The 23245-nt window shown below is 37.6% G+C and overlaps 1 protein-coding gene across 1 annotated transcript in view; it reads left to right on the top strand.

The window, feature by feature from the left end:
• Positions 1-23245, top strand: part of LOC150075985 (prolow-density lipoprotein receptor-related protein 1-like) — a 1358636-nt gene that overhangs the window by 415943 nt on the left and 919448 nt on the right. Inside the window, 2 exon segments of the mRNA XM_090387555.1 lie at positions 11113-11239; positions 13764-13941. Of these exon segments, the coding sequence (XP_090243681.1) occupies positions 11113-11239; positions 13764-13941 (305 nt within the window).

The raw sequence follows: 23245 nt of genomic DNA, 5'->3' as shown, positions 1-23245 counted from the left end.
ATTGAGCTTGCTCAAACCATTCAGGCCTCATACACCACAATCAGATCACCTTGCAGGTACCTAGTATATTCTTCGTATGTTCTCCAGATGCAGCATTTGCAGAACTTAAGCCTTTCTTCATAAGAGCAACCCTTTGTTCCCCTCACCAGTCTCGTTGCCATTCTCTTTCCTCATTCCAGCAGCTCTACATCCTTCCTAAAACGAGGCCTCCAGACCTGTATGCAACATTGCCTTATACAAGGATATAATCACCTCCTTATCCCTACTAGCAAATTTCCTGAGTATCATTGACAATACCCCATGAGCTACTCTTGCAGCCTATCTGCACTGCTCAGAAAACCTCATATTTGTCTGCACAATTACTCCCAAATGTTATTCATTCTCCACTACACTGAGTGTAGTACTGCACAGTTGGTACATTGCCTAGGGTTACTCCTACCCATGTGCAGTATTTTACATTTGTCAATGTAAAAGTTGCCTCCTCTCAGCCCATCTGTCCAACTTTTCTAGATTCTTTTTCAGTAGCGTACTGTCATTAACAACACTGCCAACCTTCGTATATTCTGCAAACTTGGACATTAAGCCTGATATACCTTCATCGATATCATTAATAAATACACAAAACAACATTGGGCCCTGCATGGAACCCTGGGGAACTCCACTAATAACATTAGTCCACGAAGAGCAGTGTCCATTGATTACCACTGTCTTCTCCCTCTGAGCCATCCCTTTTTCCATAGTCATCCACATTCAGCAGTATCAAAATCTTTTCTAAAATTCAAGTACAGTTAGTCCCCGACTTACGTAAGCCCAAGTACTTAACTTTGGATGTACATAAATTTTTTTGGTAAAATCGTAAAGATACTTTCTGTATAATTTTTAAGAGTGAAGTCGAATGAAGAACAATAAGTATAAGTTTTTATTTTTGTTCCCATACAAATTATGTTGGATAATAACCTGCGAAATAGCCAAAATCTAGGTAAATAACTAGAGTTAACATTTCATTTTCTGCTTTAAAAATTCAGAAGAAATATTTGACAACATATGTTTGAGACAAGGGAATCACGTCAAAGCACTTCAGAGAAACCCCTACAATGTTCAAGCCACATGGACTTTGTCCTATCTGCTATTTATTTGGAGAATTACACTCTAGCCCTTCGTCTCTACATCCTTTCCTTCCTTACTTTCTGAATTGCACATCAATTCAGTTTTATTTGAGAGCGAAATGGGAGCTTTTGTTTGTATTTTGTAGGTTATATTTGTTACACATCGGGTTATTGTGGTGAAGTTGAAATTTGTGTTGTCCTACCTTTTTCGTCGACTTTGCATCATGTAATGTGTGTTTCATTTGCTTGTTGTAAGGTGAGACAGCATCTCTTGTAACTTAATCCTGCAACGTTCTTTTCAGAAAATTTCATTTTGACCATTAACATGGTGCTGCCTAAGAGAAGAGGAAGTGGTACTACTTCGCCGTTGTCCCAAAATAAAGGTTTTAATTGTTATGGTATATAACTGTTTTTCTTCATTCTTCTGAGGATGTTATGTGGTTTTTGGAATTTTGGCATATCAGAGATATAGTAGCAATATATCAGAGATATAGTAGCAAGTTACATAAAACTCAACTTACGTAAGAAGTCCTGGAACGTATATCGGGGACAGACTATATGAGATCAAAATAATTTTTTGCATCCAGTTCCTTTGTAATTACATCATAGTATCCAATCAAATTGGTTAGACAAGACTTCCCCTTAACTCATTCTCGTGTCTGAACTGTAACTGGGGTCTTGTTCAGATGATCCTGCAGTGCTTCTTTAACCAGTGATTCCATTATTTTCTCCGGAACAGAAGTTAAACTAACAGGGCTGTAATTACTCGTGTCACCCTCTGATCCTTCCTTTGTGAATTGGGGATACATTTTTGTATATCCAGTCTGTGGGGACCTCCCCTGAGTCCAAAGATGCTCTGATAATCATGTTTAAGGGTTTGCGTACTTCCTTTGCTGCCGCCTTTAATATAACTGGACAGATCCCATCCACCCCAGGTGCCTTATGTTTAACTTCAACAATTTCTCCTCCACTTTACTTTCAGTTATTACAAAATCATTTAGCTCCCTTGATAGAGTTTGCCAAGCTTCTGGTCTCCACTTCCCTACAGAATTCCTCAAGTGTGAATGTAGATGCAAAATACTCATTCATTTTGTCAACTAGCTGAGAAGAATCATCGACAGTGAAACCATCGATATCAAATGTACCAATCTGATTGATCTCTTTCCTTCTAGAATTTACGTAAATAAAAGACGTCTTTGCATTCTTTGCCAGTGATGTTTCGTAATCTGCCTAACCTCTTTTATGACTTGATTACAGACTAGCTTATATCTACCATAGGCTTCTGTGTCTCCTGATAATTAATATGCATTCCAAACATTTTTCTTCTATGCCATGAGTCTCATTAGTTCAACTGACATCTGTTTAGGCCTAAACTTTGAACAGTATTTGTTACTTGGTATGAAAAGCCTAGTAGCTTCCAAGATTAATTCCTTGATTGCTTCTCATTTAGAATTAGCTGTTGGTAGCATCATCAGTTGGTCCTATTGTATAGAATTTGAAAACTGTCTGAGACCACTGTAATCAACTTTACCAAAGAAAAACCCTTCCCTTTACCCCTGATAGTAGTTACATCTTTGAGTAAATCCCACAACAGTACACTGTGATCACTGCCTCCTGATATAGTTCCTTTATCTGCAAATTTTTAATGCATGAATAATCATATCAAGAGTATTACATCCTCTGGTTGTCTCTCGAATATGCTGCTGTAAAAAAACAGTCATCCAATAAATCCACAAAAGCCTTGCCAGTGGCCAACCCAACAGTTCCAGTCAGTATCTGAGAAGTTAAAATCACCCCATTATAAGCCAATCTGATTACTGGCCCACTATTTCTCTGTACATTTGTTCATTGTACTCATCAGAATCATTAGGTCTATAACACTCTCCTAATCTCAGTTTTGCTTTCCCGGTGCTTATGTCACACCAAACTGACTCAACATTTCACTGTCCATCCTAGTCAAATGGATGCACTTCCTTAGATGTTATGTGTTTCTTAACGAACAGCATAATCCCTACTCCCTTTCTAACCTGTCTTCCCTTTCTGTACACATTTTACTCTCCAAATTCCAAATATGCATTCCATATATTTGTGTGATACCACATCTCTGATTCCTAACAATATCTGACTTTGATGTCTTGACCAGTACTTCAAAGTCATCAATTTATTTACTGTACTCCTAGCATTGGTGTATATGCAAGTATAGATGCAACTGTTCTTGCTCTCAGTTACGTTATCCTAACACAGCTCATGTATTTATTGTTCCATGATGACTCCCAGTAGTCCTTGAAGTCCTCAGCACTTTGCTTTCCAGGTTGCTGCTCATTCCAATAGAGGCAGTGCACGAATCACTTTCAACTTTGCTTGCATCTACTGTTAATCTATTAGTCTGTGAATCCCCAGAAGCTAGCAATTTTCTAACTCACCTAACACTGCCTTGTTAGCATCAGCATTTTATCATGGAATGCAGAATAAAGGATTTCATTCTTGCAAGAATAATTTCCGTGATGCAATCTGAATAATCATTATGATCAGAAAACCTAAATCAGTAATCCAACAAAGGAAAAGACTGGTCCTCTAGGTACCTCAGATCAAATCTTGGTGATGGTCGCTTCACCAGTAGAGCCTCTCTTCTCATAGCCATTCTCTGCCTCATATTGTTTAGCATTACAAGAATGCAAAATGAATTACATGATTTACATCCCTCTTTTCCTTGGTTGGAGTACTGATTTAAGTTTTCTGATCCTACTGGTTGTTCAGTTGCATCAGTGAAATTATTCTTGTAGGGATGAAATCCTTTATTCTGCATTCCACCATAAAATATCTTCTCTTATCCTAAACCTTTTCCAATAAATGTTCCATTGCTGTTTAAGATAAGAATGTAATGTATCACAGTTTATTGGTATCCAAATCCCAGTCTGCATTTTCTGCTTGTATTATAGTTTGCAGTAGTTGTAAAACAATTGGCTGCTAAGCTGCTTGGACAGCTCACTGGATTCTGTCAGTGATGTACAAGGATTTTGCTAGCAGGGACAAATTTGATTATTCCATTGTTCCAATCTTTCCTGATGTAAGAGTACTTCCCTCGCATTATCGTATCAGGGGCACAAAAGGGGTTCTCTTAACACCACGGCCTAAAGTTCTGTAAATTATTCTAGGCATCTGCCTAATTTCCAAGCCATAAAAGTCTTAGCATTAGAATATCATTAGTAGAAGCATACGATGCAAGAAAGCAAGCTTATGCAGCATCAGCCAAAAAAAAAGCACCTTCCATTTGTTTCAAATGTCTGTCCAGCTCAGACTTAAATTTATTTAGGCTATCAACTTCCACAACAAAAGATGCAAGTCTGTTCCACCAATCAACCACCTACTGGCTAAAGGCAAACTTCCGCACATCTATTCTACAACTGTCTTTCCTTGATTTGAATCTGTGCCCACTCAGGTTCTTAATCTGAGGGGCATAGGTTCAAATCCCATCAGCATTCAGCTTGCTCAACCCATTCAAGGCCTTAAACACCTAAATCAGATCACCTCTCAGGTGCCTACTCTCCAGGTGCTGCAATCTGCAGAATTTAAAACTTTCATGGATAATAAGAGCACTCCTTTGTTCCCCTCACCAATCTTGTTGCCCTTCTTTGTACTCGTTCTAGCAACTCTACATCCTTCCTAAAATGAGGCCTCCAGACCTGAACACAGTACTCTAGGTGTGGACTAACCAGTGCCTTCTATAACGGGATAATCACCCCCCTGTCCCTGCTAGCAAAATTCCTATATATATCATTGAAATGACTCCATGACCTGCCCTGGCAGCCCGCCTGCACTGCTCAGAGAACTTCATATTTGACTGCACAATTTCCCCCAGGTCTTTTTCACTTTCCACTTCCCTGAGTGTAGTACCACACAGTTAGTACATTTCTCTTGGGTTATTGCTACCCATGTGCCGTACTTTGCATTTGTAAATGTTAAACTTCAGTTGCCACTTCTCAGCCCATTTTCCCAACTTATCTAGATCCAGTTGGAGTAGTATACTGTATTTACTGTTGTTAACAACCCTGTCTTAAACAGATTCAGTAAACTAAATGCAGATGGCATCCTTACACTTTCTCAAACATTTCAAGAATGTATAAAATTAAATTGAAAAAGACATGTTGCTCAACAGATATGCAAAAATTTGCTTTCAGACAGAAACTAATTGAATATTGAAATAAACTTCTACCATATTTTTTTGGGAAGTTTGAATAAATTTAAAGGATTTTACTAATTATTAGAAGGAATGTGCAAATATGAGGGGATTTTGAACATTTGGTAGCCTGAGTATGAAAGGGTAGTAGCACAGCATTAAAAATTTATGTATTTAATATATAACTCTTCAAGAGAATAATCGCTCCATATTCATTAAGCTTTTTAGACCTTTAAAATTTAATTTTAATGTCAATCTCCGTAATGTTTTCCTTGCTGGAAGAGGTATTGTGTTTGTAGACAGAAGTTGGGTTGAGCACCCCATATTGAGACCAAGGGTTCTGGAACACTACTGTTCTGACAGTGGGGAAGATGTTTCACAATTTTTATAAAATGTATATCGCCTTCACAAAGAAGTGTTAGTGCATTGGACTAGGAGAGTTGGTTGGAAAAGAAGCATCCTATATCAAAAATAAAGGTAATCCCTTTTGATTTCATAATATAATAGAATATAGGAATTATAAAGCACTTAATAGCTCTCTATTATCAAATCTATTAAATACCTCGGTTTGTTGACTTTACACTTCGCTTCTCCCTTCCACTCAAAATTCAAAATTCGATTACCACATTTTAGATCTATATTTCACACATCCGTGTATACTGACTTAATTTACCACTCACGTTATACATTAAAAAATATACAGTACAACGGTTGAATGGTTAACAGGGTTAAAACAAGACTATACTAGAATTACATTGAAATATGTGGCCCAAAAATATCATATCCAATTTTTAAAACAATCTCTCTCTGAGAATTTAATTCCAAAATTTGCTAAATTTCCGGTAGGTTTAAAAATTCCAGGAATAGAAAATTTAGTTCATACTACGTCAAGTAACATAGTAAAACTAGCTTTACAATCCCGATTTAACCTCAAAAATATATATTTTAAATATATTCAACGATATCACAATATTTTTAAAAAACACCTAAACATTATTGATTGGAATAGTCTAAGGTAGCCATTCAACTAAAAATTGACATCCAATCCATCGCATTAGAGAATAGACATATCCTAAAATTACAAGTCCTTAGGGGTTTTCCTTATAATAGAGGTCATTATTCTTCACACAATCGTTTTGAGAATCATAGTGGATATCAAAACACCAATAATGCAGAAAAAAATTTCTACACCTTTCCCAATAGAAATCTACCCCATATTAATGACTCCAGGGTGAACAAGCAAACAGATGTCTATTTACACAATGGTTCCTATAATGACCCTAATCCATCAGATAATGTTACACTTACTCCTCAACAAATAGCTCTATTAAATAAAGGTTTAAATTATAATTTACCACTGCGAGTTCCCCCCAAGAAACAAATGACCTTGAGTTCGCTCTTAGAGATTTGCCTCAAAAAAACATATTAATCCAACAGACTAATCATATCATAAACCAAACTATCCCCTCCTAGATCTAAACTACACAGAGGAGAAGCTAAAGCATTACACACACTTAGACAAAATTGCGATATCGTTATTCAAAAGGCCAACAAGGGTGATACAGTAGTCATTCTCAATAAAAGAGATTATACAAATAAATTATACATTATCATTTCAGACATGACGACATACGAGGAGGTTGAACCATCTGAGTTCAACAGCCTAGTTAATAAATATAACAAAATGCTCACTATTTATAGGAAAGATGACCACATCACTATGGCCCAGCTTAAACAAATTAAAGCCCATACTTACAATATCCCAACCTTATTTGGCCAAGTAAAATTACACAAAACAGGATACTCAATACGTCCCATTGTGTCATATAAGAATTCAGCTTTTGCTTCCTTAGCCATGTCTATCTACCCAATTCTAAAACCACTTAGAGAACTTCTAACATATAATATAAAAAAACTATGATGCTTTATTCACGAACCTTAAAGATCTCCATATCAAGGAGGATATGAAGTTATATTCCCTGGATGTGGCTTCACTATATACTAACAGAAATGTACTGGATGCCATAGACATAGTCTGGGCCTACTTAAACGATGATAACATAAAATTTAAAAACACAAGACTTCCCAAAGACAGAATCTTTGAACTAACGAAACTATCAGTAAATGCTAATTACATTGTTTTCCAAGAAAAAAATATATAGACGGATTTTTGGCCTCCCAGTGGGTTTAAACATCAGTGGACTCATTGCCGAGCTATACTTAGATAAATTAGAGAATATCCATCTTGATCCATTTATACCACAGATCACATATTATGGAAGATATTTGGATTACATCCTAATTATCACAGATCATTTGACCCTAAACAGTATTCTACAGGTTTTTAATAACATCCATCAGAGATTAAAATTTGAATTAGAAATTGAAGCAGAAACCCACTCTATAAATTTCTTAATTTTACCATACACAGAGTAGACCAAAAACTAAATTTTAATGTATATAGAAAACACACCAATAAGGGGATGCTTTTGCATTTCCACAGTTATCATCCCAATCCATACAAAAAAATCGGTCAGGCTGAATCAATTTTTAAGCCTTTAAATATTCTTCCACTCAGATTTTTCTAACGACAGAAATAAATGAATTAACTAGAAGATTCACTATTGGGGGTTACCCTTTAACCTATATAAATAAAGTTAAAGCATTAGCACGTTAAAAAATAAACAACAACCTCACAACAAACATTGCACAAAACTCTGACAAGACCAAAATACATTTCATTACCATCCCATATGTCGAGTATTGTTACAATAAACTTAACCAAATATGTGGGACACCGACATGAAAATTATAGCAAAACCCATGAATAAATTATACACATTCTTTAGAAATCGACCTTCAAACACTACATTCCAATTACAGCATGACTTCGTATACAGCATCGCATGCAAAAATTGCAATGTCGTCTGTGTAGGATCTACTATGGGGGTGGCACAGCTTCGAGCAAAGCAACACGAAGCTTCGGTTCGGGCAGGTTGTTCAAATGCATCGGAACTTTCGTTCTGCTCAATAAATGAGCTTGTTTCATTAAATCATTTGGCTTTAATGAAACAAAAATAATAAATTTTCAACATAACTACCACAAATTACTTATTGCGGAAACCCTAGAGCTATGTGAAAATTCAATCAATATACGTAGACCTTTCTTATTATCCGATGATTTATCACTTATGCGCATGCGTGAAGAACAAAAATTACAACATAAGACAAAGGTTTCAGATTAATTGTGTGTTGCTCTTATTCCTGTGAAGATGTCGCTTCGAAAAGTGTTATTCCCACTTAAGGAATGAAGAGAATAATTGCTCCATATTCATTAAGCACCAAATACGGAGGATGCGGAAAGGTCAGGGAATGACCACCATATCCCAGAGCAATATGACCTTAGTTGCTAATGCTCCTAAAAACCAAATAACAAACAAACAAACATATTCATTAAGATTTTTAGACCTTCTAAATTTTAATTTTAATATCAATCTACAGGAATGAAGAGAATAATTGCTCCATATTCATTAAGCTTTTTAGACCTTTAAAAATTTTAATGTCAATTTACGTAATGTTTTCCTTGCTTTGTAATGTTTTGTAGACAGAAGTTGGGTTGAATGCCCAATATTGAGACCAAGGGGTTTGGAACACCACTGTTCTGATAGTGGGGAAGATGTTTCACAATTTTTATAAAATTTATATCGCCTTCACAAAGAAGTGTTAGCACATTGGACTAGGAGAGTTGGTTGGAAAAGAAGCATCCTATATCAAAAATAAAGGTAATCCCTGTTGATTTCATAAAGTAAAAAAAAGTAAAGTGCAGCCATTATCAACCCACTGCAGGATGGAAGCCTCCTCAACAATTCATGCTGAGGGAAATGGACCATAATCTGCCACGCTGGTCCAGTGCGGGTTGGCAGATCGACCGTATTCAGCAGTCAGGGGCTTGAACCCCGGTCTACTCAAAGAGCGTGTGCTACTGCACTCCCGCTCCTGCCCACTCGGCTACGGAGGCCTTGATTTCATAATAACCCTTCAAATAGTAACCCAACAAGTTTCAGTAATGTTTTTTTTTTTTAAATTATAGATCCTGAAATCAACAGACTTGTGTGAATGAGGAAAAATGAACAAAATCAGTCACCATGCAGTCATCCAATATTTGTCAAAAGGGGCTAACACCAAAGGTAATTCATGAGGATATGGTTACAACATTTGGGGAGGTTATCCCTTTTTATTCCTTGGTGACGGAATAGGCAGCAGAATTTAAGTGAGGGATGGAGAGCATGGAAGATGGCTTATGTTATAGAAGATTTTGCAATGTCCATCACTCCAGAAGTTATTGACAGTGTGCTTGATTAAGTGATTGACAAATGGTAGTTTTGTACATTGCCAGCATCTAGGCATGTCATTTGAATATGGGTACTACATAATAACAGAGGTTCTTGCTATGAAAAAGGCGTCAGCACATTGGGTCCCAAAGTTATTGACAGCAGATCAAAAATGCATGAGAATTGTCAAGTCAAGTGAAAATTTGCACTGTTTTCAGGTAGATCCAGCAAATTTCTTTTCAAGGTGTATAAGGTTTCATGGATGAAAGGTAGATCCATAAATTTCATCCAGAGACAAAGGAGCAGTTCAAAACAGCGGAATCACAGCTGTTCTTCCCCTCCAAGGAAAGTCAAATTGATTCCTTCTGCTGGCAAGGTGATGGCATTGGTTTTTTGGGATATTGATGGAGTGTTGCTAGGGAGTTGTGTTCAGAGTGGCTGGAGAGTCACCACGGCATATTAGGAAGACCTTATGAGGAACTTATGTGAAACATCAAAGGCAGACACTGAGGGGAAATTCAGCAAAGGAATCTTGTTCCATTGGAATGAGTCACTTTCTCACAAGTCTCATTGCCGTGGCTGCAATTCATGAGTGCTCCTTTGAAATTTTGGACCATTCCCCATATTCACCATATCTAGTACCATTGGATTTTCACCTATTTCTTAATTTGAAAAAATCCTTGGCTGGCATCCACCTTCCCACTAACAGTGACATCATTGCTACAGTGGATGGATTCCTGGAGCCCCAGGAGAAAACTTTCTTTGCAGCTGGAATCAGTGCACTGCAGAATTGATGACAAAATTGTAATGACTCCAAATGGGACTACTTTTAGAAGTAACTGATTACTATGCCATGAACTTTTGAAATACCCCTTGTAAATTGAGTTTTTTTTTTTTTTGGCTAATGTATAGCTTTATTCCTTTCATTATTGACTGCTAGTGGCTCTTTAATGATTATCAAGTCAAGAATATTAAATGGCACCCCTGTTAAGTTTGCAGAATGGCACCCCTATTAAGTTTGCAGAATGGCACCCCTATTAAGGTGTCCCGATGGTTCAAGAAATAACTGCTACTAGGTGATTGTGCTACTCACAGGTTTCAGTTCATATCCAGATAATTAAAGTGGTAGTTGTGATCTAAATAAACCTTTATGCAAAGAGCAATGCTAATTTCTTGCTGTATCATTTTTTTTCGTACAATTTTGGTAAAAAATTTTTTTCATGTTTTTCATTTTTGCTAGTTTAGCTGTTGTCAATTCCAAATTGTGGTTGTATGCAGCTAGCAGTTTTCCATATGTCCCTCTAAACTGTCACAATTTAATTTTAATCTAATCATTCTGTAGTTAAATTTCATAAAGCCTGTTTAAAATGCTTATGTTCTTTTATGATGATAATAAAAACTGATTATTGTTATCATTATTAATATTATGTTCAATTTTATGGATTGTGCAGTCTGATTGTTAAATAACTTTTTGATAAACTGCCTCAAATATTTTTAGGTGATTAATGCTGCTGAATTAGACTTTGATGCCTCTGAGCATCGTATATACTGGTCAGACACCCATCTTAATGAAGTAAAGAGAGCTGCTCTTACTGGATCTGCCATAGAGACAATACTTGATACAGGTAGTCATTGTGTTTTGACTAGTGTTAAATACTTTTCTCATTCTGAACTTATAAGTTAGATAGTATTTCAACTTTTCCCATTGGGAATATCTTAATTTTTAGGGAAAATAGCAACCAGTATTAAGCTATGAATTCTACTAATGCTGGCATTTTCTAATTTAAATTTTATAATTTTTGGAAATATATAATATCAAAACTAATGTCATCCTGTTTCACACAGTTTTGAGTAATATATTTTAACCTTAACCAATGTTTTCTCCAAAAGAAATGCCAGGTTCAGAATTTTATCTTATAAATGTTAAAACAAGACATAAGAGAGCATTTAAAATAATTATGTAATATAATATTTATTTTTCATAAGACAATTAATAATTTTCTCTGTAATTCTGAATTAGTAATCTAGAATATCTTATACATGCTTTTCACACAACAGTTATTACTGTTGGCTAAAAGTTTCATGGATGAAAGAAAATGCACTTAATTTGAGATAAGTGAAGTTTTCATCTTTAGACCATAACCCAAGAAATTTAACATTAGCATTAGTAAAGGAACATGATGCAAGAAAGCAAGCTTATATAGCATCAGCCAAAAAAAAAAAAAAAAAAATCCTCTAATTTCACCCATCCACTCACTCCAGATGTTTCTCTAGTTCTGCCTTGAATCTATTTCAGTTATCAACTTCTACAATGACAGATGGAAGTTTGTTCCAGCAATCAACCACATGCTGGCTAAAGGAAACTTCCACACATCTATCCTACAACTGTTTTTCCTCAATTTGAGTTTATGCTCTCTTAGGCAATTATTCTGAGCAAGAGGAAGAATCCCATCGGCATTGAGCATGCTCAAACCATTCAAGGCTTTATACACCTCAATCAGATCATCTCGCAGATGTCTAGTCTCCAGACACTATAATTTGCAAAACTTAAGCCTTTCTTTGTAAGAGCAACCCTTTGTTCCATTCACTAATCTTGTTGCCCTTCTCTGTACTCATTCCAACAGCTCTACATCCTTCTTAAAATGAAGTCTCCAGACCTGTATACAGTACTCAAGGTGTGGCCTGACCATTGTTTTATACAAGGGGATAATCACCTCCTTATCCCTGCTAGAAAACTCCTGTATATCATTGACAAGACACCATGAGCTACTCTTGCAGACCGTCTGCACTGCTCAGAAAACTTCATATCTGACTGCACAATAACCCCGGGTCCTTTTCATTCTCTACCACTGTCAGTGTAGTACCACACAGTTGATACGTTACCCTGGGGTTACTGCTTCCCATATGCCATACTTTACATTTGTCAATATTAAACTTCATTTGCCACCTCTCAGCCTATCTGCTCAACTTTTCTATGTCCTGTTGCAGCAGTGTACTCTCATTAGTGTCATTAACAGCCCTGCCAACCTTCATATCATCTGCAAACTTGGACATTAAGCCTGATATACCATCATCAATATCATTAATAAATACAGAAAACAACAATGGACAGAACACATTAGTGGACAACATTAGTCCACGAAGAGCAGTGTCCATTGATTACCACTCTCTGTCTTCTCCCACTCAACCATCCTTTTATCCATAGCAGCAATTTGCCTCCATGCCACACTGCTCCAATTTGTGCAGCAGTCTTCCATGTACAAGAGTATCAAAAGCCTTTCTAAGATCCAAATATATGATATCAAAGTTATTTCCTAAATCCAGTTCCTTTGTGACCACATCATAGTATCCAATCAAATTGGCCAGACAAGGCTTCCCCTTAACAAAACCATGCTATGGCTGAGCTTTAACTGAAGCCTTGTCTAGATGATCCTGCAGTGCTTTTTTAACCAGTGCCTCCATTAATTTCCCTGGAACAGAAGTTAAACTAACATGTCTGTAATTACTTTCCCCTTTGATCCTCCTTTGTGAATTGGGGTCACATTTGTACATCTCCAGTCCATGGGTATCTCCCCTGAGTCCAAGGAAGCTCTCATAATTGTGGCTAAGGGTTTGCTTACTTCCTTTGCTGCCTCCTTTAATATAACTGGATATATCCCATCCACCCCAGATGCCTTTTTATCTTCCACAATTTCTCCTCCACTTTGCTCTCAGTTATTGCAAAATCATCTAGCTCGCTGCCAGAGTTTAATTCACATCTGGCATTCCCCCCTTCCCATTAACTCCTCATGTGTGAATGTAGATGCAGAATACTCCTTTAGTTTGTTAGCTACCTGACCAGGATCATCAACAGTTGAACCATCGATATCCAGTGGACCAATCTGATTCATCCCCTTCCTTCTAGAGTTTACATAAGTAAAGAACTCTTTGCTGTTTTTCTTTGCAACCTTTGCCAAAGATTTTTTGTTTCTTTAGTATAGAATAAATTTATTCTGTTGTTAAGTTATAAAGAAAACTTGACAAAACTTTAAAACCATTTGAACCATTTTCTTCTTGTCATATTGTCTAGCCTTTGTATATTCTAAAATTTATCTGGATAAACTTAATCAAAACAAACCAAAAGACTAATTTAATTTTTTGTGTTTTAAGTGATAGAAAATCCTTATGGCTTTACAATTGATTGGGTATCTCGTAACATGTTTATGACATCCTATGGATCAGTAAAGCAGCGTATCACAGCTTGTAATCTAGATGGTGAATACATTACTGATATTCTGACTGAAAATTTAGAAATGCCTCGTTCCTTAGCAGCACATCCATTTGAAGGGTAAGTAATACTGAAAAATTGCTAGTGTTACAATATTTTCTGTAAGTAATATTTAATTGCACAGGTATAACCAGGGCTTGGCAAACTTACTTGTCTTCTTTTGTGTGATAAAAATCAATGCAGACAAGCGGAGGGGGGAGAAAAATACATTTTTTTTTTTGTAAATATTCTCTCTCAACCTATCCTATTTTATCATTGTTTTTATATTTGTTGACTTAACGCTAAAAAAAATATTAACAACCAGAATGCTAATATTTGGCAACGAAGACAAGGGTAAATCTATTTTTTGTCAAAAGTTTGTCCATCAGATATGCTTTTGATGCAAACATTATATACCAATTCATATCAGTATTGACATTCAGATTCCCCTCTCAAAATGGGAGCCTCCGTAGCCAGGTGGGAAGGAGCAGCAGTGTGTAGCACACGCTTCTTGATTAGACCGGGGTTCGAGCCCATCACCACCAAATACGGAGGATGCGGAAAGGTCAGGGAATAACCACCGCATTTCCCGGAGCAATATGGCCTTAGTTGCTAATGCTCCTAAAAACCAAATCACACACTCACACCCCTCTGAATTTTGAATGTGTCTGAACTTTTGATCAGCAGTGACACCTTAATGTTTTGGAAAGGTTTTTGTTTTATTTTTTTGGAAGTTTAACAACTAGAATACTCTTAAGCTAATTAAAAAAAAAAAAAAAAAAAGCAAAAGAAGTTAATTTTACGAACTGAAACAAGATTTTGAAACGACAACAACTTGTCATATATCCATTCAGGATATATTAAAAAGACTAAAGTTAAATATAATTCACCAGTTCTTTGTATTTATCGTTGTGAGTGAATGAACCATTGCTTTGTTTCATTTCGAATGTCACGTATAGTATTGCGTATACAGCAGTCATGCACATATGTGCGTTCATTATGTAAAGGACCATATCTTATGTAGTAGCGATTTGTTTGGTGCAGTGCAATTACAATGTAGATAGGCATAGTTTCTCATATAATCTAGGAAATGGAATTTTGGTCTGCCCGTAAAGTGTGCCAATATTTGTTGATCCTGAGTGAAAATGAGATGTTAGGCTTTCATTTTGTATATGTAGCTATATCTCCCTACAGATAATCTGTAAGGCTCTATAGTTGTTGCATATGCAAAATGAGATTAAAGTGCAATGCCTGAGGTATGTTTGATTACAGTGGTTAACTTTAATAATTTTTTTTTTTTTTTTTATTAAAGGTATAAAAACACTTTTCTAAACAAATTTTGCATGCAGATTTCAAATATGTTTTCAGTTTTTTTTAGCAGGTGTAATACAACTGCTGATAATATCAGTACAATTAATTAAGCCAATTTCATTACAAAACACAGGACTGGTTACAGTTACATATTTATCTCTTTTACAGTTTAAACCCAATACACTTTATACATATAGTTAAAATAATTCAGCACACTATTGGAAAAAAGGATATGTACAGTTTAGAAATTTAGTGCAGATGATTTCCTAAGGCATCTCCCTAGCCAGGTGGGAAGGAGCAGTAGTGCATAGCACACGCTTCTTGATTAGACCGGGGTTCGAGCCCGTCACCACCAAATACGGAGGATGCGGAAAGGTCAAGGAATGACCACCGCATATCCCCGGAGCAATATGGCCTTAGTTGCTAATGCTCCCAAAAACCAAATAACAAATAACATATAGCAGATAATTTCCTTTGGTATGCTTTGTCCAGAATGTCACAATAAACATCCAGCAGTGTTCTGGCAACATACATTCGTTCCTGAAACCTTGGTATCAATTTTTCATTGATTTAGTGTTTTGATGAAACTTTGTGCCCTCTGCTCGTCACTCACTATGCTAAGGTCTTTGGGAAAGAAGTCTAAACGTGAATGTGAGAAATGTTTTAGTGACACATGATGGCCCATTTCTTTATATGCATGGAATTGTACATTGAGGCATTTTTCAAAGATTTTATTCTGCATAAGCTGTCTGATTTGAGGCCCCATAAAGATTCTCTCCTTCACAACACTGATCATTGGAAATTTCTCACTTAAGTAATGAATTTCTCTTAAACTCATAATATCCATTGTTTTCACAAAATTTGGTAGGCCATGTTCATTTAGACGAATGGAGTATTAGGGCACTCCATTCATCTAAAGAGACATACTATCACAGGAAGCACTACTCAAGGCACTTCAATACAGCACTCAATGGAATATTTCCAGTAACCTCAAAGTCAGTGGTACATTATGGACATTCAAGGAAGGTTCACAAAATATTGTTGTTTCCGTAGTAACGAATGGGCCTGGAGTAAAGGGAGTAAATAATGGGAGTAAAAATGGGCCTGGAGTTCATAATGGAGTAAATAATGGGCCTGGAGTTCATTATGTAAAGGATGCACTAGCACTAGCACGATGCACTAGCACGTCCTCTCGCCTCTTATAGGTAATACATCTCACACCGTTAAAAACAGCAGTGAATTCATTAACCTCATCAAGAACCTCTCGATCCCTGACAACTCTGTCATGGCATCATTTGATGTGGTTTCTTTATTCACCTCGATTCCCGTCCAACAGGCCGTGCACTGCGCCAGAAGGCTCCTTGAGAGCGACTTAAGCCTCCAATCCAGGACGTCACTATCCACTGATGACATCTGTACCGTCCTCAACCTATGCCTCTCTAGCAGCATCTTCACCTTTGAAGACTCACTCTACAAACAAGTACATGGCACTGCTATGGGTGCCCCTGTCAGTTCCGTAGTAGCTAACATCGCCATGGAAGATCTGGAGGAGCAGATACACCAGAACCCACCTACACCTATTACAACGTGGTGTAGATACGGCGACGATATTTTTACCATAATACCACGTGGTTCTGAAACGGTACTACTAGAACACCTCAACTCCCTATCCAATTTCATCAAGTTTACCGTAGAATCAGAGGTGAACGGTTCGCTCCCGTTTCTGGACGTGCTAGTGCATCGCGTAGGCCCACGTCTAGAGACCTCAGTATACCGCAAACCCATGTGGTGCGGTCAATTCACCAACTACAGGTCCGGCCACGCTCCAAGCCATCTCAACAGCACTGCCCGCACCGTATTCTCCAGGGCCTGGAGCCATTCCAGCACCGACACAATTAGACGTAACGAGATCTCCCGTGTGAAGGCGGACCTAACCAGATGCGGTTATCCATCCCATGTACTAAACAGATGCCTGTTACAGGCAGAAGAACTTACATCCAACCCAAGACCTCCGAAACAAGTCGGCATATCGTCCGCCTACATTCCGTACTATCCAGGAGTGTCAGGACGTATCTCGAAGGTCCTTAGAAGTTACAACATCAAATGTGTGCAATTACCCGGTAGGAACCTACGTTCACTTGTCTCCAGCATGAAGACCCCTATCACACCTGTCTTACGCAGCAATGTAGTGTACCGTATCACCTGTAGGGCCTGTAACAGTTGCTATGGAGGTGAGACATCGAGACGTCTCCAGGATCGCCTCACGGAACACGACAGAGCAATCCGGCTTGCCGAAACTGACCAGTCCGCGGTCGCAGAACATTTTTGGGCTACCAGCCACAATCTTGACCCCAAGCGCAACTTTGAGATAGTGGACCACGCACGACACTTTCGCCACCGCCTTTGGCTAGAGTCACTAAACATAATAAACAATCCTAAGGCATTAAATCGCCAGAAAGGCATGCGTCTACATCCCATCCTAGAAACAACCATTTTATTGATGGATGATCACTGGCGTAAAGCAGCACACGTCCGTGCTACAACAATGACGCATGATTAACGTGCCACATTTGCTTGTAATGTATTCAAATTTTATATTAACTTATCAGTTGATAAAGGGACATGCATTCCGAAAGCTACTGGTTTTGTACTTTATTTGTACTTTATTTGTTAATAAATAACTGGGTATAAATGTATATATCTGTATTGTTGTTTCCTATGCATATGGTACAGACATTTTACCATAATGGCCTGTGTCAAGTAGTAATGTGGCAAAATGTCTGTACCATATGCATAGGAAACAACAATATTTTGTGAATCTTCCTTGCATGCCCATAACGTACCAGTGACTTTGAGATTACTGGAGATATTCCATTGAGTGCTGTATTGAAGTGCCTTGAATAGTGCTTCCCGTTATAGTACAGTCAGTCCTCGTATAGCATGATAGTTGTGTTCCTAGAAACCCTCGTGCAATGCAAAATTGTGCAATATAAACAAGAGGCCCTATGGGAAAATTAGGGTTAGGTGCCGACCACCCCAGATTGAACACACATTTCTAACCAAAACATTACCAAACACAATAAATAATCATAATAAAATACGTAAGTATTTTATTACGATTATTTATTATCATACGTAATAAAATACGTAATACGTAAGCATTGTAATTACTTAAGTATTTTAAGTAATACGTAAGTATTTTATTACGTAATAAAATATTGCTAATGCTTTTGCTTTTATCGTAAGCAAACTTTTTTGTTTTATTTTCTATCCAAACAGATGACAACCATTCCATCTCTTCCAATTCTTTGTGTCTTAATCTAATGGATTTTAATTACACTTTGAGTTTTTCCTGCTATGAAAATTGTTTTTATTTTCTCTACATTTTTTGTAATTTTCGGCTTTGCCTCATTTAGACCTGTAGCACGTGCAATATCACATGGTCTTTCATTTCGATCAAAGCGTTTCACAATTTCATATTTTTTCTCTATCGACAGAGGCGGACTGGCCATAAGCCTTACCGGGGAAACCTTGGTGGGCCAAAGGCCGGTGTATTTTGGCCATAAACTATAGTATGAGGCCACTATAAATTTTCCCGGGTAAGAATTTTTGACCCAGTCCGCCTCTGTTTATCGATATTGCTTTTGTTTCTCTCTGTGAATCTGCATTGTCTTCACCAGGATGCTTCCTTTTCACACCTTTTAAGTACTTTACTCATTTTTAGGGAATAAAGCACAATTACAAAATGAGGAAGCACGCTTGATACACATAAACAAAGCTGCGCACGTGTCGCAACTGAATAAACAACACCGTAAAGGCAGACATACACTATTAACACCTCACATTTTACTAAAGCACATTTCTAGGGCTTACTACCAAAAACAATAAAAACAATTTCCAGTTTCTTACGAGTGGAATCTGTTATAAACTGATAGTAAACTTGATCTAATTGCATTTGCGATTATACCGATAGCTGGAATTGTGTTGCTTTTTACGTTATTATGGTGAAATGTGTTTCCCCTTCACTGATATAAAAAACAAATACATTTTCAGAATCTCCTCTTCATTCCTATCGTGTTGCGTTCAGTTGGGGTGATTCCGGGTTCGACTGCCATTTCTTGTAAACACAAAGGCAGTTTGTGCATAAGCGAATTCGGTTCGCGTTATATAAGATATCGTTCCCCTATTTATGAATCGTGTATGATCGAATTCATGTAGTGTAAACATGTGTTATATGAGGACTGACTGTATGTCTCTTTAGATGAGCAGAGTGGCCACTGGGGATGGATGGATTTAAGTTCCTGTTATACACGGGAACAGCTTTCAAATTTCTCTACAAGGAGTGGCAATGAAGTGGCACCCATTTAGATGTAATGTGGATTTAAGACAAGTCCCTAAAAACTCAGGGATATCATGACAGTAGAAGAGCAGACCATTTAGAGTAAATGGTTTCTTTTTCAATAGTAGTAGTAGTTGTGGCATGTGATGCAAGAAAGCAAGTGTATGAGCTTATGCAGCATCAGCCAAAAAAAAAAAAAAAAAATCACACCATTCCCTCCAAATGCATGTCCAGTTCCTCCTTAAATTTATTTAACCTATCAACTTCCACAACGACAGATGGAAGTTTGTTCCAGCAATTAACCACCCACTGGCTAAAGTCAAATTTCCGCACATCTATTCTACATCTTCTTTTCTTAATTTGAATTTATGCCCCCTTAGGTTCATAATCTAAACAAGTGGGAGGATCCCATCAGAATTCATCGTGCTGAACCCATTCAAGGCCTTATACACCTCAATCAGATCACCGTGCAGGTGCCTAGTCTCCAGCCACTGCAATTTGCAGAACTTAAGCCTCTCTTGGTAAGAGGATCCCTTCATCCCCCTCACCAATCTTGTTGCCCTTCTCTGTACATGCTCAAGCAAATCTACATCCTTCCTAAAATGAGGCCTCCAGACCTGTATGCAGTACTCAAGGCATGGCCTGACTATTGCCTTATACAGAGGGACAATCATCTCCTTTTCCCTGCTAGCAAAATTCCTATATATCATTGACAAAACCCCATGACCTGCCTTGGCAGCCTGTCTGCATTGCTCAGAAAACTTCGTATCTGACTGCACAATTACTCCCATGTCTTTTTCATTTTCTATCACCTTAAGTGTAGTACCACACAGTTGGTACGTTTCTCTGGGGTTACTTCTATCCCTATGCAGTACTTTGCATTTGTCAAGGTTCAACTTCAGTTGCCACTTCTTAGCCCATCTGCCCAAATTATCTAGATCCTGTTGCAGTAGCATACTGTCATTAACAACCCTGCCAACCTTTGTATCATCTGCAAACTTCGACACTAAGCCTGATATACCTTCATCAATATCATTGATAAATATACAAAACAACAGTGGACCCAACACCGAACCCTGCAGGACTCCACTAATAACATTAGTCGACGAAGAGCGGCACCCATTGATTACCACCCTCTGTCTTCTCCCACTTAACCATCCTTTTATCCATTGTAGCAACTTACCCTTAATACCATTCTGCTCCAATTTGTACAATAGTCTTGCATGCGCAACAGTGTCAAAAGCTTTCCTGAAATCCAAATATATGATTATTTTTTTGCATCCAGTTCCTTTGTAACCACATCATAATATCCTATCAAATTTTTCAGACAAGACTTTCCCTTAACAAACCCATGCTGCGTCTGAATTATTGCTGCACTCTTGTCTAGATGATCCTGCAGTGCATCTTTAACCAGTGACTCCATTATTTTACCCAGAACAGAAGTTAAACTAACTCGTCTGTAATTACTCGTGTCACCCTTCAACCCCCCTTTGTGAATTGGTGATACATTTGCACATCTCCAGTCCGTGGGGACCTCCCCTGAGTCCAAGGATGCTCTCATAATTATGGCTAAGGGTTTGCTTAGTTGCTTTGCCGCCTCCTTTAATATAACTGGATAGATCCATTCACCCCATGTTCCTTTCTTATGTTTAACTTCAACAATTTCTCCTCCACTTTGCTCTCAGTTAATACAAAATCATTAAACACCCTGCAACAATTTGATTACCTTCTGCCATTTTCAAACCTTAATAACTCCTCATGTGTGAATGTAGATGCAAAATACTCATTCAGTTTGTTTGCTATCTGAGCAGGAATAGTGAGACACTTTGATGTTCTTCTTATCTTTGGAGAGGATTAGATCTGTAATGAGGTCACTCATCTCACCTTTGGTAATGATCTCAAGCTCAATGTCTCTTTATCAGGTGTGTACTAAGGATTAGCTGAAGTTCTCAGGTCTGCTAATTGCACCTTTACCAAATTCCATTTTGTCTTCTACAGCATGCTGTGGAGATACTGAGATTGCTCTCATCTCCGAATCCAGGTTCAGATGAGCAAGTCCATGCTGTGGAGATACTGGGATTGCTCTCATCTCGGAATCCAGGTTCAGATAAGCAATCATACTTATTATTCACTGGGAATTCAGTTAAATTCAAATTACAAAAGTAACCATCACCATCACGGTCTTTTGGCTTCTACCACATGATGGGTATGGCAAACACCATAAACATTTTTCCTTTACAAATAATGTAGTAGTAGTAGTAGTAGTAATGGAAAATGAGTCAAGAAAGCAAGCTTATATAGCATCAGGCAGAAAGAAAAAAAAAATAAACAAAACCAGCTCACCCAACTGTCCAAGAATTTGTTTAGTTCTTCCTTGAATTTATTCAATCCATCCACTTCCACAACAACAGATGAAAGCCTATTTAAACAATCAGCCACCCGCTGGCTCAAGGCAAACTTCTGCACATCTGTCCTGCAATCATCCTTGCTCATCTTGAATTTATACCCTCTCATGTGTGTAGTCTCAGCAAATGGAAGAATACCATTAACATTCAACTTATCAATCCATTCAAGGCTTTAAACACCTCAATCAGATCTCCCCACAGGTGTCTGGTTTCGAGACGCTGCAATTTGCAGAACTGAAGCCTTTCTAGGTAAGAGCACCCTTTTGCTCCTTTCACCAGTCTCGTTGTCCTTCTCTGTCCATTCCAGCAGATCTACATCCTTCCTAAAGTGAATCCCAGGGAGCTCCGTTAATAACATTAGCCCACATAGAGCAATTCCCATTGATAACCACTCTATCTTCTTTCACTTAACCATCCCTTTATCCCTAGCATTACCTGCCTTTAATGCCACATTGCTCTAGTTTCTAAAGCGTTCTTTTATGTTCAGATTGTTTAAACAAGACCACCCCTTGACAAATCCATGCTGTGATTGCAGTATAATTGCATGCCTATCCAAATGGTCTTGCATTACTTCTTTAACCAGTAATTCCATTATTTTCCCTGGAATAGATGTTAAGCTAACAGGTCTGTAAATTACTTGGGGATATATTCACACTTCTCCAGTCTATCAGCAGCTCCCCTGAATCCAAGGATGGTCTTATAATTATGGCTAAGGTTTAGCTCACTTCCTTTGCTGCTTCTCTTAATATAATTGGATAGATTCCACCCACCACAGATGCCATTTTTATGTTCACCTTCAACAATTTCTCCTCGATTTGCCTTTCAGTTATCACAAAGTCATTTAATTCCTCGTTAGAGTTTGATAAACTTCTGGCATTCCTTTTTGTAAAGAATTCCTCATGTGAATGTAGATGCAAAATGCTTATTCGATTTGTCCGCAACCTGAGCAGGGTCATCAACAGTTAACCCATTGACATCAAGTAGGCCAATACAATTCAACTCCTTCCTTCTACTGTTAATATAAGAATAGAAGTCTTTGCCGTTTTTCTTTCCATTCTTTGCCAGAGATTTCTCATAATCTGCCTTAGCTTGCCTAACCTCCTTTGTGACTTGATTACAGACTAATTTATATCTACCATAGGCTTCTGTATCACCTGATAATTTTTATGCATCCCACACTCTGTTCTTATTTGCCATGTGTCTCAATAATTCATCTGACCTCCATTTAGGTCTAAGTCTTGAACAGTATTTCTTCATTGGTATAAAAAGCTTAGTAGCTTCTTTGATTACTTCCCATTTTTTTTTTTTTTTTTTTATGAGAACCCCAAAC

This window comes from Mastigoproctus giganteus, chromosome 13 (assembly GCF_048544385.1).
Source record: "Mastigoproctus giganteus isolate SK-2022 chromosome 13, ASM4854438v1, whole genome shotgun sequence".
Classification (NCBI taxonomy): Eukaryota; Metazoa; Arthropoda; class Arachnida; order Uropygi; family Thelyphonidae; genus Mastigoproctus; species Mastigoproctus giganteus.
The sequence above is the reverse complement of the archived record's forward strand: the minus strand, read 5'-3'. Positions and strand labels throughout refer to the sequence as shown.